The sequence below is a fragment of the Scyliorhinus canicula genome, chromosome 7 (assembly GCF_902713615.1).
Source record: "Scyliorhinus canicula chromosome 7, sScyCan1.1, whole genome shotgun sequence".
In the NCBI taxonomy this organism is placed as follows: Eukaryota; Metazoa; Chordata; class Chondrichthyes; order Carcharhiniformes; family Scyliorhinidae; genus Scyliorhinus; species Scyliorhinus canicula.
In genome coordinates this window covers 171,483,915-171,503,308 of record NC_052152.1, presented here as the reverse complement: position 1 = coordinate 171,503,308, position 19,394 = coordinate 171,483,915, and the positions used below count along the sequence as shown (strand labels likewise).

The following is a 19,394-nucleotide window of genomic DNA, read 5'->3' as shown; positions in this document are numbered from 1 at the left end:
CAACCCATAGAATCCAGAAGGAGGATCCTAGAAGTGCAGAAGGAGGCCACTCGGCCCAGTATGAATATAACTTTAGGTTTACCCATCCTTACACAGAGATATTAAATTAAACTCATTTAAAACTATACCTTATTTCTAATGTTTACCATCTAAGAGCCCTTCTCGATGATTCCTTTATTTCCCATTTCTTTTACTTTGTCATTGTCATTTTGATCCATGGATGTTTAATGGACATATACCTTTAAGTTGATCAGAGGAAGTGAGCAGAGGAAATTTGAAAAATAGTACACCTGGGTTATTGGAGATGTAGCTTTTGAAGAGTTGAAGTCAGACTCTCTGGCATCCAAAAGGTCGGAGGGATTTGGTTCGATTGATGTGACCCATCCCACCACATTCCAGTCCACCCCCACGCTTATCCCCCATAATGTGGGTGCCGGAATTGGCAGTTTGCTTGCCATATTTAAATGAATAATTAAGGTCAATATGGCTTCTTATTGTTATGCATTGTAACCAATGCCCTTCTGTATAGCATGTCACATGATTATGTGGTGACATCATCAGAGGCACTTGGGAGATTTTCCTCTCTTCCATCTTAGACTGTGAACCAAAACACCTCTGCAATAAACTCTGACAACTGGTTAAATAACCTACTGTGTGGCAACCTGGCTCACCATTGTCTACTGTGAAGTAAAAGCAAAGCCCCATAAAACATAACAGATATCAAGGCATTTGGCCATGATGAGGTGCTGTCCATGCCATAAAACATTTGGCGTGGACAGTGAAGGGGAATGGGAAGCCTGAATTTATACCTCAAGTTGTTAAAGGGCTAGAAAGACCATGGAAGGGAGGGGGGTTTCACTCACCATGGGCTGTCCTTTGCCAATCGCGGGCTAGCCCCCCCCCCCCATTGGTTTGACACCCCCTCCCAATTCCTTCCTACCTGCTCCCTCCCTTAAACCCCTCCACTACTACCCCTCTCCCTAACGTACCCAAACCCTCACAGCCCAGGACCCTGGACTTATCAGCTACAGGGATCCAAGGCTTTGGGTCCTTTCTCCCCCAGCAGTCTGGGTAGTGGCCCTTGGTGCCTTCCTGGTGCTGTTGGGATTGATGGAGCTGACGACCAACCAGATTAGCCAGCAGCTCCAGGGGTTTTATGACAGTGAGACAGGGTTTTGGGGGGTGAGGGGAGCGTGTGCTGCCCGTTTTCCCCTTCCCCCACTCGTGTATTAGTCAGCCCAATGTTTGTAGCTCAGATTATGACAATAAAATTATAGTGTATCATTTCTGAAACTTTTTTGTAATATGAAGCTAAATGAAAATGCATGAAAAATTAACACATTTAGGTGATGTCTCTCTGTCTACCGTTTTAATCTTTGTTAATACTTCTACCTGTAGCAGCATTGGAGTTGTCTCAACTGATAGTTAAAATAAAGACCATTATCATAACATTGCAGGATCTCGGCTCAAGTGCCAGTTGAGTACCACTGCAGACATTATAATTCTAATCGATGGGTCTTGGAGTATTGGCAGACTAAACTTCCGTTTGGTGCGTCAGTTTTTGATAAATTTAATTACACCTTTTCACGTTGCTATGAATGGAATTCAAATCGGTAAGTACTGCAGAGTTGCTTACTATTTAATACTGTTGTTTAACGTGTTTTCCTTTACCATCTCTTCTATTTAATTAAAGAGATGAGTTAATGCACCCATGTAATTGAGGATAATAATTTCAAGAATGTCTGCTTTCCCCGACAGCATCAAGGTATAATGGATGTGATCTCTGGTGTGAGGGTATGGTCCCAACATTCCCATTTCTTGGGGTGTAATCATGATGTGGGGTCGAAGGGGGAGGGGGTGCGGCTGTTATGGTTTGGTTGTAAGAAGCGCCTTTCATCTGTTGAAATTTAGACACAAAAGTAAACAGGGCAGGGACATGATGGAACCAGGTCCAGAGCAAATGTTGTCCCCACCCCCCCAGCCAGACGTACATTCTTGTATTGTCCACACAGGCCCAGGAATTTCAGGACCATAGTGCTTTGATGGTTGGAAATAATGGCAAGGGATGTTGCTGTTCTTTTCATCCATTTTTTGACTGGTTTTAATGCCCACTTCCATGGGCATTAGGTGGGGTTATGCTAACTTTACTCCTGATGAGGCCTCAGCAACTCCTTTCACAACAACAAAGCCGCCTTTTGATTTGTACGTGATCATTTGAAAATGAAATGAAATGAAAATCGCTTATTGTCACGAGTAGGCTTCAATGAAGTTACTGTGAAAAGTCCCTAGTCGCCACATTCCGGCGCCTGTCCGGGGAGGCTGGTACGGGAATCGAACCGTGCTGCTGGCCTGCTTGGTCTGCTTTAAAAGCCAGCGAGTGAGCTAAACCAGCCCTGAACCAGGACTGATACAGTCCTTTTTGTACAGCAGCTGAGTACTATGCTGAAGTTTCCTCGCCTAATCCATAATGACCTTTCAATCTCCTCGAAGGAGAGTACGCAACATGGGAATGCAGGAAAACTGAAATAAACACGATGATAAAAGCAAAATACTGCAGATGCTGGGGATCTGAAATAATGACAGATAACACTGGCCAAGCTCAGCCAGTCTGGCATCACCTGTTGGGAGAGAAACAGAGTTAAGGGGCACGATTTACCGTCCGCGTTGCACCGGAGTTGGGGCGGGACACGGCCAGTAAATGCTGCGAGAGGCCTTTTTCCGGTCGTTACGTCGTGCGAGATCTAACGAGACGTTTTGATCTGGATCCTGTCCACAATGGATAGGATCCAGACTTGTATGGTACAACTCACTTAGCTATGTCTCGCCAAACTAACTGGCCCCCAAGATCTATCGGCCTCACCAAGGAGACCGCAGCCAGGTTCTCCTGGTGGAACCTGGAACTAGGTGGAACGGCGCTTGGCGGAAGGGGGGTCTTCCAGGCGATCTAAGGCCCCCGGGTGGTTGGAGTCTGTGCAGGGAGGCACCCTGGCACTGCTGGTGTCACCTTTGCATTGCCAGCCTGCCACCCTGGCACCTGGGCACCCTGACAGTGTCACCTGAGTGCAAGCCTGGCAATGCCAGGGTGCCCTGGGCAGCACTGCCAGAGTACCAGGCTGGCTGTGCCAAGGTGCCCAAGCGGCATTGTCCCTGTGCTGGGAATCAGGTGGGGTGTGGGAGGCTCAAGGACGCCCCCAACAGATGAGTTGGGGCATTGGGGGGGTTCCGGGGGTCGCAACCAGGGTCGAGAGATCAGGGCATAATTTAAAAATGGCTCCCCGATCGCTTCCTGCACTGGTGAACGGCCAAAAAAAAAATCAGAATGCCATTCTATAGCAGTGTCATTCCTGGCGCTCCAAACGACCCCGCTAATCCTGCCCAAAATGGGACTCTGCTGCTTTTTCATTAGATCGTGCCCAAAGTTTCAAGGCCAATTTGTTCCGAATTCTGAAGACATTCCGAGGAAAAGTCATATTAGACGTGGAACGTTAACTCTGCTTTTCTCTCTCCATACATGCTACCAGGCCAGCTGAGGTTTTTCAGTACTTCCTGTTTTGATTTAAAACTGAAATAAATATTGAATTAATTTTTTAAATTTAGCATAATTGTAGATTTTAAAAGCCCTCCATCGTCCATGCTGATTCAGCTGGTCAGGGATCGGACAACATTAGTGCTTCTATAATTATGCTCAAAAGCCTTGAATGAAAAGAAAGGCACAACAACAGGATGCTTGGTTTTAGTTTTTGATCACTCCCATACTAGAAAATGCAAAAGCGTCAGTTCCCTGGCGGTGGGACAGGTGAAATGTACAAGTTAACCTTGACTTCAGCAGGACCAGGAGATTCTACCGGCAGCCAAAGGAAAGCCGCTTCCAGCATGGGAAAACCAGTCGTGGGAGGGCTGGTTATATGTGATGTCCAGTAACATAACATCCTCATTGTTAAAGATGATTGTTCTTAAAACAGGCTTAACTCAGTACAGCGGCGAACCAAGGACAGAGTGGGACCTGAATACTTATTCCACCACAAATGAAGTTCTGGAAGCAGTTCAAAAAATACGCTACAAGGGAGGCAACACATACACAGGTACATAATCAAAGTAGTTTTGAATGTTAATTTTAGGTTATATATTTGCCAAATTACCGACATCATTGAAGTTTCAAGACTATTAGACATCTATTTTGCTTTGGTTTAAGACTTTAATATACCTATACTGGTAGTTTTGACACAGCCATTTTGACCATCATTAAGTTGATTTTCAAATTTTTGTTACCGTTTTGTCTACCAAGCTAACTATTTTTCTAACTCTGATTCTGGTATTCGAGGATCTGTTTGATTAATACTCTATTTGATTAATAGAGCAGTGTAGTAATTTCCTTGTTATACTGGATGAAAGACTCTATGCAAAATGACTCTTCGTTGCCTTTAATGAGGGTAAATCCAGTTGATAAAACTATTCACGATTGGGCAAGAATCATCATAGAAATTATGGGGGCCGGTTAACTCAGTTGACTAGGTGGCTAGTATGTGGCTCAGAATAACGTCAACAGCATTGGTCAATTACAGATCCAGCTGAGGTAGCCTCAGAAGCTGCCTTCTCATCCTGCCCCTCAGAGTGGAAGACAATGACAAACCACCACTGATAAATCTGTCAAGAACTAATTCAGGATGAAACATCAGCAGACAATGAGTAAACATACCATCATAAATATTAAAATACGTAAATGGTCATTTGTCCCTTCTGACCACCAGGCAACAGCAAGCGGCAATTAAGTGTGTAGGTGGTACAGCCAGGATTATCCCAGCAGTGACTGAGGTTTGGCTGGAGGCTAGGGACCAGGGAGGCCTCCTTTAATTCCTCCCACCAAATTTCCCATTCCCAACCATCACTGTAGTTTCACAATAAAGACCTGGCAATTGTAGCCCATTTATTTTAACCAAAAGCCTTAAGAGGCTAAATCTTTTTTTTAATAAAACTTTTTGTTAGCTTTTTCAAAATTCTTTACATTATTTACATTACAGATATTTAACATTTAACAATCTTTCCCTCAACCCGAAAACAATTCATCAACCAACTAACCACCTCCACTTTTTAGCTGCTGACTGAGGCTAATTCCTTAAAATGTGATATGAACCCCCTCCTCATTCCAACTTAATCTAAATTTAACCTTCTCTAGGCTTAGAAACTCCATTACGTTTCTCAGCCATACTGAGGCACAAGATGGAGCAACTGACCTCCAACCTAATAGGATCCACCTCCTCACCATCAGCGAGGCAGAAACTAAGACATCTGCCCCGCTCCTGTCTGGAGCTCCGGCAAGTCTGACTCCCTGAATATGGCCCCAGGGCACTGGCTTCTAGGTCCAACTGTAACACTGTCAACATAGTGCTAAGAAATCTTCAAATGCTTTTAACATAGAGGTAGCTAGATAATGGGTTAATGAGTGCGCGAAAGCTTATCGGGGGTAGGCAGAAATGTGGAGTTGAGGTTACAATCAGATGTGCCATTATCTTATTGAATGGCAGAGCAGGCTTACGTGGCCTACTCCTGCTCCTAATTCGTACGTTTGGAGCACTTAGGAAGTGTTTCACTGTCCAAAGTGCTGCCTTTCAGATGAGACGTTAAGCCCTCCTTATTCAACATCACTGACAAATTTCATTTCTGAGCTGTTGGGGTACTTACTTCCATTTCATCTTTCATATCATCAGATGCTTTAACAAGAAGCTTTTTTTCTTCCTGTCAGCTAGAAGTAACTAGAAGCATCCATGATTCTTTCATGCCAGCATCTCTCCTGATCTCACTTCCCCATAATTTTCTTCTAGCCCCATCTCTCCTTCTAATCACCCGCCTTGTTGTATTTGTGTGGTGAATGTGATTCACACCGGATTGTAATCTGTATACATGTGTCTGTATTGTAAGTGCAGTTGCACTACCTGTCCTCCAGGGGGAGTAGCTCAGGGAATGCTCGAGTTGTATGGGGCTTCTCCCTTGGCTCTGCCCAGGACTCCTCCCCCGGAAGCTGCTGTATAAAAGCTCAGTGCCACATGGTCAGCCGGCCAGTTCACCGAAAGTTCAATGGCTAATAGGCTGGCTCTGTTGTGAGTATATTAAAACCGCTATTCTAATCCTACAAGCACGTGTCCGTAGAATTGTTGGTTCCAACAATTTGCACTATTTTCTCTGACCTTTACATCTCTAGCCGTGAACAATCCAACCTCCGTAAAATCAACTTTGCTCCGTACACCCCCGTTTTTAATGAATTTCGAGCTGGACATGACGTTGAACACTGTCTTTGCCTCCACACAACTTTGACCAGGATCTTCGTCCATCTCTCTGCTGTGGTTCCCTTCTCGTGCCATTAGAATTCTTATTCCACTCAGACTTCTCTCTCTAGCTTTAAGCCCTGCATGTGGTTCCGACGAGAGTTCAGTATAAGATATCCCCACCTTACTCTCTCTACAGATAGTGCCTGACTTTCTCAGTGTTTTATCATATTTTCTATGCTCTGTACTCTAATAATCCTTTGTCAGAAAGAAAGATCTTCTAATTTCCCCTTTTGTCCTTCTACGATAATTCCAAATATGTGCTCTCTTGTTACTGGTTTATGAGCCACTGATACCAGTCTTCAACTATTCTGTATTTCTGTAAATGGATTTCACTGTTTGTGTTTCTTTAGCTCTTGCATTGAATCATGTTTTCAAACACAACCTAAAACCTTCAGCTGGTGCTCGACCAGATGCTGCTAAATTCCTAATTCTGCTTACTGATGGGAAGTCACAGGATGATGTCAACACATCAGCTCAAAGCTTGAAAAATGCCGGCGTTGAAATATTTGCTGTTGGTGAGTATAAACCTTCAGTAATATTTACTGCATGGGTAAATCCGGAAGTGCATAATTACTCTTCAACATGTACCTTACACCAATTCTGAGGGATATCTTCCTCTTTCTTCTTTGAGAGTCCCTCAGGGTTGAGGATGACTTGCTTCCACTCTGGGGAGGTGGGTTCTGTGGTGGCGGAATAGACCAATCCTGGAGCCGCAGACTCTGCCACAGGTGGGACAGATGGTGACCGATGACATGGGTGGGTGGAAGCTATGGATTCGGCGCACTCTTTCTGCTGCTTACACCTGACCACCATGTGCTTCACTCGATGGAGCTCAAGGTGGTTGGCACCTTCGCTAATGCTTCTTCTCCAATTTGTGTGTTATAGGGTAAGCAATTCCCACGTGTCGATGGTGTTGCTGCATTTATTTAGGGAGGCTTTCAGAGTGTCTGTGTAACGTTTCCTCTGCCCGACTAGCGATGGTTTGTCATTGCGAAGCTCAGCGTAGAGCATTTGTTTAGGGAGTCTTATGTCAGGCATGTGGATAATGTGGCCTGCCCATTGCATCTGGTCAAGCATGACCAACACCTCAATACTGTGGATATTGATCTGGGAGAGGACACTCGTGTTGTTACGCCGATCTTGCCAGTCGATTTGCAGATTATGCGGAGGCAATGTTGATAATATCTCTCTAGGGATTTGTGGTGTCTGCTGTACATTGTCTATGATTCTGATGAATACAGGAGGGCAGGGAGCGTGGCTCCTTTGTCGACCATGAGCTTGGTGCTAGATTTGAAGTCTCGATCTTTGAACTCTCTGTTCATCTTGCGTCTGAAGGCTGTTTTGGCACATTGGAGTCGGTGTTGGATTTCATCGTTGATGTCTGCTCCTGTGGAGAGAAGATTACCCGGGTATGGGGAATGGTCCAGATTGTCCGGGTGTTCGCCGTGGATCTTAATGGTCAGGAGACAGTGTTGTGTGACAGGAGTAGGCTGGTAGAGAACCTTTGTTTTCCGGATGTTTAATCTGAGGCAAATTCTCTCATACACTTTGGTGAATGTGTCGATGATGGTTTGTAGCTCGGCCTCTGAGTGTGTACACAGAGGTCATCTGCTTACAGCAACTTGATGATAGAAGTTGGGGTGGTCTTGGTTCTGGTCTGGAGGCATCAGAGGTTGTACAGTTTCCTTGTTGTCCTGTAGGCTAGCTCCACTTCAGTGGGGAGCGTCGTGGTGAACGAGTGGAGCGTTGCTGCGAGAAGAATGTTAGTGCAATGATGCAGCTCTCCTTGAACCCAGTTTGCACTCGTATTGGGTCTGTGGTGGATCCATTGATGAGGATCATGGCTTGCATGCCATCGTGGAGCAGGCGGAGAATGGTGACAAATTTTTGTGGACAGCCAAATTAGAGGAGGATCTTACTCAATCCTCACGTTTGACAGTGTCGAAGGCCTTTGCGAGATTGAAGAAGCCATACACAGAGGTTCTTGCTGCTCCCTGCACTTTTACTGGATTTGTTGTGCGCTGAAGATCATATCCATAATGCCTCCTGATGGGTGGAAGCTGCATTGAGACTCGAGGAGGAGCTCTTCAGCCGCTGGGGGAAGGTGTTTGAGAAGGATTCTTGCGATGACCTTTCCGACAGCAGGGAAATCCCATTGTAATTTCTGTAATTGGATCTGTCACTTCTCTTGAAATTATCAAAATTACAGTGTCCCTAGAATCTCCCAGCAGGCTGCCTTCCTTCCAGACAAGGGTGCATCGGTTGTGCATTTGTGTCAAGAGTGCCTCTCTGCCCTATTTTAGGATGACTTTTTTTCGACCTCATGGCAGGCTGGGGTTGTGCTGACATGGTGGTGGGTAGTGTATTGCGAATTGGCATCAAGAGCACATGTGTTGAGGCTGTGTCTTGGTTGATGAGGTCCTCAAAGTGCTCTCTGTAGCGGGCGTTGACTGTCTCTGTCTTTGATGAGTGCCTCTCTGTTTTTGGCTCTGGGTAGGTCCCAGGCTGCTGAAGAAGCTGTGCATGTCATGGGTGTTGGTGAGTTGCTGAGTCGCCTGCGCCCTTACGAACCACTATCTTTTCTTTATGTCATGGGTTATTTATTACAGGTTGACAATGTCGATGTTGTAGCGCCTGAGTTCCCGGGCTATGATGTCGGTTCGATATTCAAGTCTGTTGCTGTTGGGTTGTCCATAAGGGCTCTGACGCTCCAAGTTCCGAAATTCATTTTGGGGAGTGAGATGGTGTACGGGTGAATATGCCTGTGCGTGGATTATTTTAATGTGGGGTGGTTGTTGCACACCAACCACCACACCACATGGTCCCAATGGAGTGAGCTGTTGGCCCATTGGCAGGGAAATCAGAGATGACTGGAGACCAGGCTCTGCTGTAGGATGGGTTGAACAAACACTCGTCGTCCACCAGTCATCTGCCTGCCTGTAAGTTAGGTCATTTCTGAAGTGTGATATCACTCTCTAGGCACAGTAAGCATCGGTGATCTTCTATGTTCTCGTCTTTCCCTCAGTGCTCCCACGCCTCTCACTGTTCCTTCTCACTGTTCTCTTGCCCAGGTCAGATCCCCAGTGCTCTTGCTGCTCCCTTGGAACTCCCGCTCCTCTCACTGCTCCTTCTGAGCCTTTTGTAGGCCCCACAATCTTTGGCCTCACCCAGGAAGGGTCCTCAGTTCTCTCAACACTCCATTGGTGCTCCCGCTCCTCTTTCTGCACCTTCTTGACCTACTGTAGACCCCACACTGTCTGGCCTCACCCAGGTCAGATCCTTGGTGCTCTCGCTGCTCCCTTGGCGTTCCCCGTGCATGGAGCAGCTGAGTGACCTCTTGCGCTGAGGGATACAGTGGCTCATTCAATGCCCAATAATCTGAGATGGCCAGATAGAAAAAATTGGCTAAATGCCTTTATAACTATGTGATTAATTTTCTCAAATTTTTCAATATTTATGTAATCTCATACCGTTTTTAAAACGTTCTCTGAATTGTATAACTTACTAACAAAAGCCCTGATTTTAATTCAGTAAGGGAATTGGATGGATGCGGCAGAGAGAGAGGGAAACCTCCATGATGTTACCACTCTTAAAGCAGAATCTCGCTGGTTGTCTTTTAGCATTGCTGCAAGAAAGATCAAGTAGGCAAACAGGTCACAGGCTTCCTCCCTTCTGGGTCCTGGTGGAGGGGGTCAGGTCAAAGGGGCAGGTACCATTCCCTTTCACATACAAAAGCATCCGCAAGTAGAACAACAGAAGTGGATGGAGGAAGTTGCAAAGGCGAGTGTCGGTATCACCATCCCTGGATTTTGAAGCGATGTTGAATGAGCCACAAGACAGTGGGTGAGATTTTCGGCGGTGTTAGTGGCGGGATTCTATCCTCCCGCCGATTGCTAATGAGATTTCCCATTATAACCACCCCATGCTGCGGGAAATCCGCTGGCGGGGTTGCACTGCCGGCAGGAAAAGTAAATCATAACGATCGGAAAATTCCGGCCACTGTTTCCTTTGGCTGATTTAAGTGGTGTGTTTTTTTTTAATTTTTAGGTGTAAAGAATGCTGATGAAGCTGAGTTGAAACAAATCGCATCTGATCCACTTGAACTCCATGTGCACAACGTACAAGAGTTTAGTCTTCTTGACTCCCTTAGTGGCAGACTTGCCAAGATTCTATGTGGACAGATCAAGACCAAGGCGACCAAAGCAAGAAGTAATCATTTAAATTCATTGCGTTTCTTCAAAGATGCAACTTATTCTCCTTTGCTACACAAACCTGTTGTCAATGAAATGTCTCTCGTTAGATTCCACGATTGGACTGAGTGGAGGAACCTTCCTCTGACCTTCTCATTATTCAAATCTCAATCTTAAACCCAGTGCAGCTGCCTCATTTACATTGGAAACTATCAATAGGGCCTTTCAAATATCATTGCACTTCTATCTTAAGCATGTAAAAGGAAGTGATGATTTAATTCAAAAATATGGCTTGCGAGTGACATATTGACATAACTTTTCAGTGAAGTTCTGTGTCATTGCATAGTAGTGTAGTGTATATGGGGTGGTGAAGAATAAAAGCTACTTGGATCGTTCAGTAGTCTCGGAATTCTGCTTGGGGCCAGGGGAAACACTGGTGGAATTCTGAATTGAGTCTCAGAAAAAGGGTGAAGTTTGGTTCTGCTAGAATTCCACTCCTTGTTTTGCTTTCATCTTTTTGCAGGGAAAGGGCATGCCTGGATCTTCCTGTGCCAGCGGGACGATCCAGAGTATGTTGCGAATTTGACCCTATCGGCCTCAATGGAAATCTGAGCTGGTATGAGTCTCATTTCGGTCTATAACAAGGCTTTGAAATGGAAATAATTCCAAAGGAGACCAGTTTCTATGGGATATCATGTACACAGTTGGGAGGCATGTCACACTACCACATTCTGGCTGATTCAAGGCACACACTGGTGCTGACTTACCCTGGCCATATAGATGGCCGAGTATCTAATACTTGGGGTGCAGCACTCTGGGTGGACTGGATCTCCTGGAATATTGAGGGCCATTGTGTTTTACACTTCATTGTCCTTGAATGGATCGAAAATGATACTTCACCTGGAGGCGGGGATTCTTACTGCTGTGACTAGATGCAGCGCAGAATTCACAAAGCACATATTACATTGAAAAATGTCATTTTATTTAATTTCCATTTGGTCAACCATAATTTAGTGCTGCATGACAAACCGTTAAATAACCTAGTTGGTGAAGGGATCAAAACACTTGACTGTGAAATGACTGGGGAAGCTGTGGGGTCTAAATTTGGGGCTGAACGCATCTGCCATCCATTCATATTCTCCTTTGCCGCAGTATAAATCCAATGGTTAAGTCAAGTTGTTACTCTCTCAGGCACAACTGGTATGTTCCCGGAGGAGAGAGAAACTTTGCTCCGCATTATACCATGGGATTAACAGGTTTTCAGGACTTTGTTTATGTTTCAAACCTTTAAAAATCTACTATGTTACCTTCTGCCAGGTTCAATAATGTTGTAATTGATTGAATTGCAAAATCAATTGTGAATGTTTCAAATACTCCCATTCGGAGCAACATTGGTATCATGGACCCATGGCCTTCCTGGCATCCATAATTGCCAAGGGCTTAACTGAAAAAATATGCCTTGTCCAACATTAGAAAACTTGAAATTTTCACGCGCATTATGTGTCGGTATGGTAGCACAGTGGCTAGTACTGTTGCTTAATAGCTCCAGGGTCCCAGGTTCCTTTCCCAGCTTGGGCCACTGTCTGTGTGGATTCTGCCTGTTCTTCCCGTGTCTTCGTGGGTTTAATCCGGGTGCTCCTGTTTCCTCCCACATGCCCCAAAATATGTGCTTGTTAGGTGAATTGGGCATTCTAAATTCTCCCTCTATGTACCCAAACAGGTGCCGGAATGTGGTGACTAGGGGCTTTTCATAATAACTTCATTGCAGTGTTAATGTAAGCCTACTTGTGACAATAAAGTCCTTGAAAGTGCTGGGGTTTGTGATGTGGCTGAAAAAGGGCAGAACCCTGTGGGATCCAAAATACACCCTCAATATGACCCTCTCTCTTGCTATCACTCTAGCACAAATTTGTCCTTTGTTACCCAATGAAATCTGGGGTCCATGAATCACTATGGCTGAACAAAATTTCAGAGGCAGTTGAAAAAGTGTGGTGAGTTAGAAAGCCACCATTGGAAGTTCCTGATTGTAATGGTCATTAGGTTTAATAGCCTGTCTGAATTACCACACCAAGTGGTACTAGCTGTTTACTTGTAGGGAATCCCGATGATGATAAATTAATACATGTTTGGTTGAAGCAATGTTTTACTGCTCTCTTGTCCGCATTTGCAGCTAGGCCTTTTTGAAAACCACACACCATTAAAAAATAATCAATTATTAAAAATAGACATTACAGGAGATTAACACAGTTGAGTGTTTTTCATGAAGCATAAACAATCCGATTAGATCTGTGATGTTATTGAGTGTATAGTACAAATCATTGTTTGATCTTTATTTGTTTATGGGATGTGGGCTTCGCTGGCTGGGCCAGCATTTATTGCCCATCACTAAGGGGGCAGTTAAGAGTCAACAACATTGCTCTGGATCTGGAGTCACATGTAAGCCAGACCGGATAAGGATGGCAGATTTCCTTCCCTAAAGGACATTAGTGAATCAGATGGGTTTTCTTTTATGACAATCGACAATGTTTCATGATCATCATTCGACTTTTAATTTCAGATTTGTTTTTTTATTGAATTCAAATTCCACAATCTGCCCTGGCGAGATTTGAACCCAGGTCCCAGACATTACCCTGGGTCTCTGGATTACTAGTCCAGCCATGATACGACTACACCACTGCCTTGCATGAGGTAACTGGTACAAGAATATCACAAACTTATTTGCTTAATCAATCACTGAATCCTACAGTGAAGAAGGAGTTCATTCAGTCCATTCGCCCTCCAAAGGAGTATTCTACCCACCCCGCCCCATACCTGTAATCTGACCTGCGCATTCCTGGACACCAAGGGACAATTTTAGTATGACCAATGCACCTAACATGCGCACCTAACTGGAGCACCCGAAGGAAACGCAGGCAAACATGGGGAGAACATGCTAACTCCATACAGGCAATCACCAAGGTCCGAATCGCACCCGGTCCTGGTGCTGAGTCAATAGTACTAACCTCGCTGTATATTCCTAACTATTAACAGATAACATGGAGGGTGACAGCACTGTGCAATACCTACCTTTCAGTCACAAGGTTAGATAATATTGTAGCTAATATTAGCAAATGAACACAGGATATCAATGTTGCTCGGGTTGGGGAAGGGAGTATTTGAAACATTAATGATTGATTTTGCAATTCAATCAATTGCAACAGTAGTGAACCTGGCAAAATGTAACATGGCAGACTTGTAAAGGTTTGAAATATTGATGAAGTCCTGAAAGCATGTTAATCCCATGGCATGATGCAGAGTAATGTTCCTCCATCCTCAATCGGGGAACATGCAGAACAATACTTTTCACCGGACCTCGGTACACATGACAATAAATCAAATTCAAATTCAATTCAATTCAATTCCGTGTTGAACACTCATTAGCAACAATAGCCTTGAAGTGTTCCAAAACACATAACCCTTTAGTGGGGAAGATGCATATCTCTACTATTGGGAAATGCATTCCCTAGCCTAGTGGATAAAGGCATTTATTTGAAGCCTTTCATCTGCAAGCAGTGACAACAACTTCCTCCTGGCTCCACCAGGGTCTCCACATTTGATGGTGAAACCTTAAAATGGTTGAGAAAGGGAAAGTTGGGTGTTGCAAATAATTTGGATGTGTTGTGGCCGCACACGTAGTGAAGCAGACGTGGAGAAATGTTTTGAAATTATTTTATTCCCGATGTTTCTTGTTTCAATTGTTAGGTGAACATGACAGACCTGGCAGTGGTATCTTTTTATATCCAACCCCGACGAATCTGGTTATATCTGATATAAGAGCCAGGAGTTTCAACATCAGCTGGACGCACGGCCCCAAAAAAGCCAAAAAATACCGTGTTGTATATTATCCAACTAAAGGGGAAAAACCAGAAGAGGTATCAAGTCAAATACTACCTTACTGAGGATTGAATGCAGACGACAGAGCTAAATAAGGAAATGTTATCAGAGGATGGAGGATGCTAGATTTTCCAGAATTAAATGAAATGAAATGAAAATCTCTTATTGTCACGAGTAGGCTTCAATGAAGTTACTGTGAAAAGCCTCTAGTCACCACATTCCGGCGCCTGTCCGGGGAGGCTGGTACGGGAATCGAACCGTGCTGCTGCCTGCTTGGTCTGCTTTCAAAGCCAGCGATTTAGCCGAGTGAGCTAAACCAGTCCCTGGAATAAGCACGTCCACAGATGCCAAAGGAATGAGGAGGGTTTCCATAGAGATTGCTGAGATAGGGATTATGCAGGTGATGTTACAGAGATGAAAGTAGGTGGTTTTAATTATTAAAGGATAGATGGGGTGGCGGGGGTTGCGCTGAGGACAATGCAGGAGAGGAGGATGGAGACAGCAGGGAAGATATGGAATTTATAGCAGGGACAAATGGTTGTATTTTCCCAATGTTCAGTTGAGAAATTATGGCTCATCCAACACTGGATATTGAAGAGACAGTAAATGAATTTGACCCCATGTTTTGGATGATGTTGCCTACAGAGGAAAGCAATGAGGGCCCACAAAGAATCCTTGACAGACTCCTGCGACAATGATAAGATATGGGTAGAGAAGGCATTGCTCGAATGGCTCAGCTACAATTAGATAGGCAGGAATGGAAGCAAGCAATGGTAAATACAATGAGGAGAGGCATTGAAGGCGTATGGTCAAAGACTGCGGAGTGGACAATGAATAATAATGTACCATGGCCACTGTCACAGAGAATATTAGTTGTGAATTTGATTACGGATAGTTTGGTGCTATGGGAGGATAGTATCTTGAAATTATATGGTTTACTTGGAATAAATCAAAATCACATTTTGAACTGAAAAATCTAGAATTTAATTACCTAATGTAAGTAAAGTAACAAACTGGGGAATGGTGCTTTCAAATGTAATTCTGAGACATTCAAAATTAGTTGGGAAGAATATTCAGATACAACCATCCCTTTATTCCAAAGATATGTGCTACTTATTGTTCAATTTGCAGGGCTTTTACCACAAGAATATTCATTGGTTGAGGAGGAGGTTGGGTTGTGTTTGGCACAGCCAAGTGTAGGAAGGGTGGGTCCTTGTGGGGTTGGGAGGGAACAGAGACAATTGCGGGGCTATTAGTAGTGGGCATGTGACAATCCAAAGGTGGAGAATAGAGCAAAGGATTGTAGGGCTGAGAATAGAGGTTGAATGGGGAATAGGGAACTATTATAGCAACCAAATCATCATCTAGTGGTCTTCATTGTGGCACCATATGGAATCACATAGATTACAGATAGCAACTGTATAATGATTAATAGACCTTTTAACTTTGAATTGTGAGGTGCTTTTGTTTTTCAGGTGATTGTGGATGGAACAGTTTCATCTGTGGTCCTAGAGAATTTACACTCCCTTACTGAATACCAAATGGCAGTATTTCCTATCTATGAAGGCTTTGCTGGTGAAGGTCTCCGGGGCATAGGAATTACATGTATGTTACAGAAGCACCAAGTCTTAAAGAGCTCTATTATAGAATATTATTTAGATTATAAATAACTTGCCATATTTATGGGTGCTGTCCTACATTCTCATTAACCATTAATGTGAGCCAAAAATTTAAGGCAAACATCCTTCATTTGATTTCAATATCCCTGGGTTTTATTAATTTGAAAGCACCCTTCATATAAGAATCCTAGATCTGAAAGTGCCCCTGTTAATCGTCTGTTAATCTGATCACTATTTGTTCAATAAAGGCTTCCTCTTTCTCATAATGTGGAGATCCTGTCTTTGGACTGGGGTGGACACAGTAAGAAGTCTTACAACACCAGGTTAAAGTTCAGATTTCGGAGCTAGTGATTCGAAAAAAAACCTGTTGGACTTTAATCTGGTGTTGTAAGACTTCTTTCTCATCAGGTATGGAGTTCCCTGGAAACCTGTAACTTGCATCCTCTAAACCAGAATCTTAGATGTATGTAGAATTTTAGTCTCCTTCTCTGTTCTTTTATGTGATATAGATCGTATTTCTGAGAATGTACAAGTGTCAGTGAGCTTTTCTTCCTATCTCCCTGAAAACCACTTTGAAGGACTGCTGGACTAAACTTGTTTAGGCCAATGTGGAATAGAATGGTCAGCTTTACATAACTTTACTTAGCCATTCACCGTTGAGCTGGGATCCATCACCCTTATGCAAAATAGGAAATACCTGATGATGCTTGAGGTCTAATCTGCATATATTTTGTCTCCATACTGAAGGATTGACCTTCCCAGAATAATTAGTGAGTTTGTGTCCAGCATGTCGTGCCACTTATACATTCATTTTTTCAGGATGATCATAAATTTCTGTTGACAGCACTTCTTTAAGTCTCTTCACATAGCAAATTGCCCCAGAAGTTTTGTGATTTATATCTGAAGTGTTCTAGAGCATTCTCATGACTCCTGCAACATGGTGGAGATATCATAGGTAAAAAGTGCATTTTACTACAAGAGATGGCATGCTGTTGATTAGGTTACATCAATAATTGAACTAAGTTCTACTTGTTGGCACGCGACAGAAGTTGATTTCCAAATCCTATACTAACCGTAACAGATTAGAATTGGCTAAAGCATCTGACTGTTATGGAATTCTCTAACCGTCACAATTCCTTTGACAGAAAAATTGGCTAGTTATTCCACTTGAACTCTGTGTGTTTGACTATGAAGCACCCTACGAATAATGACTTAGCTCACTTATTGAAAGCTAGCTTCAACCTCCAATATTTTAACAACAGTCTAAATGATTGAATAGCATTAATGGGTAATGTCCATATAAATATATAAAACCTTTGCATCACTGCATATCATTGTTAACTCTCTTTATAGCAATTAGGAGAATATGTTATCAGTAAAAGGTCACTTAGTGGTTTTTAATGAATCTTTCAACACTTTCATACATGGGATAGCCTCTTTTGGTATGATATACTTTTGAAGGAGTATAAGCCTGGAAATTAGTGCTGCTGACATTTGTGGAAAAGCACTGCAATTTGAACTGGTAATATTTGTAGCCATTGTTTTATTCAAGATATTAGCTCATTTGAAATGCATGGGTTACCTCCTATATTAAATAGCGGGTAAAGGAATGACTTATGAATTCATGATGTTTTTACCATTGATTTCAAGAGTCATTTTCAGTTTATACAGATATCCTAGCTGGTTTTAAATTTGCAAAATTATTCATTTTAGCATCTTTTCCATCATTGAATAATCTTACGATCTATGATGTGACACACAACAGTATGAGAATTAAATGGCAACCTCAGGATGGAGCTACTCAGTATATGGTCCTGTATGAGCAAGTTTCTAGTGATGGAACAGATGAAGGAAAAGAGGTAATTTGTGTTACAACAGATTTATCATGTATTTCATATATCTTTCTTTAAAGAATTTTTATCAGATCATCTCACTGCTTCATGAAAATGCTCATTAAAATTGGGATTTGATGTAATGCTGAAGCTACAAGGTAACTAATACAAGACTGTAATAGGCCACAGACTAAAAGGTTTCACATTTAGACTGGGGATTTCCTGCACGGTAGATTATTGAGCTAATAGCGTGGAGGTGAACCTTTCCTGTTGGGGTAGATGGCAGAATCTGACAACAAGTCAACCTGCACTGTTTTTTACACCTTGTCAATGTCAATTCTCTTTGTCAATGTAGGATGAATCTTACCTACATTGCTTCAACCTTAACAAGATCAAAACTTGTCTTTGTATAGTGTTACAATCCCAATTGATGTTGTAACTGGATGGTGTTAGAAAAGTAAAGGTAGTTTTAAGGGATTTAGATTTGTATTGGATAAAGATTAGAATTAAGGTATAATTTTAAATTTGTTTAATTTAATGTTTCTGTGCCTGGAAGGGTGAAACCTATCATTAGATTCATGCTGAACAAAGGTATTTGTATGTGTGAGGGTTGGTTAAGTTCCAACAATGTTTCTGCTGTGCTTTGAGAAGGCTCCAGTGTGAAGAATAAATAAAAATAATGTAGGTGTTGCTTAGCAATGGGGCCGTGATTTTTGTTTTATCCCGTCCTTAAAATTACAAAGCCAATGTGCAGAGTGGACAGGGCAAACCCTTAATCCATCTCATTGCTTGCTCCAAAAGTCAATTCAAATTGAAGTCAATTCAGGTATCCAAGCAGACAAGAAAAGGCATTTCACCTCATCTTGGGCTTGATCTGACGCTTGATCTTGGCCAAAGGTCAAGTAAGGTAGAGAAGCTTTTAAGTTTTCGTTTAGCTCATTTGATAAAAGTTGGAAATATGTAATGCAAGAGAAGGCAGCCCTCACAGCTCTGCCAAAAGAAGATGGTTTTAACGGCTAGAGGGGGAACGCATCTCTCAGCCTTGCTAGAAGAAAAGTCATACTATGGAGTGATGGTTAAGAAAACAGATGCCGGAAATCGAATATCCAGCTAGTTAAGGAAACTAGAAATTTGAAGAAAAGTGTCCAAGAAGTCTGAAGTTAAATGATCAGAGACCAAGGTATTTAAATATTCACTTCCTTTGGTTATTAGAAGCATGTTAAGGAACAAAAAGTTAAAACTGCTAGTTAGGCAGCATAGCTAGCTGATAATTTTGAACAGGTCCATAGAACCAAACCTTTTTTTCTATCATCCTTTTAAACATAAGAAGGCTAGAAGGTGAGATAGAGAAAAGAGAACAAATAGCTGAGAAAGCGATGGAACAATTGGGAATGGTCACCTCAGATCAAGAAGTAAGGTGCTGAGGGTGGAAATGACATTTGTGAGCCTCAATGTTTCCATTGTAACAAAGTGGGACATTCTATAATAATTCTATGATATAAATGCAGATTGTAGTAAACTAAATGGAAGGTCAGTTGCAGTAGTAGAAAAAGAAGC

At 42.9% G+C, this 19,394-nt stretch overlaps 1 protein-coding gene across 1 annotated transcript in view; it reads left to right on the top strand.

The window, feature by feature from the left end:
- LOC119969537 (collagen alpha-1(XIV) chain-like) overlaps positions 1 to 19,394 on the top strand; it is a 200,277-nt gene that overhangs the window by 37,390 nt on the left and 143,493 nt on the right. Inside the window, 7 exon segments of the mRNA XM_038803265.1 lie at positions 1,458 to 1,613; positions 3,963 to 4,082; positions 6,674 to 6,838; positions 10,371 to 10,532; positions 14,255 to 14,424; positions 15,862 to 15,991; positions 17,719 to 17,864. Coding sequence (XP_038659193.1) covers positions 1,458 to 1,613; positions 3,963 to 4,082; positions 6,674 to 6,838; positions 10,371 to 10,532; positions 14,255 to 14,424; positions 15,862 to 15,991; positions 17,719 to 17,864 — 1,049 coding nt within the window.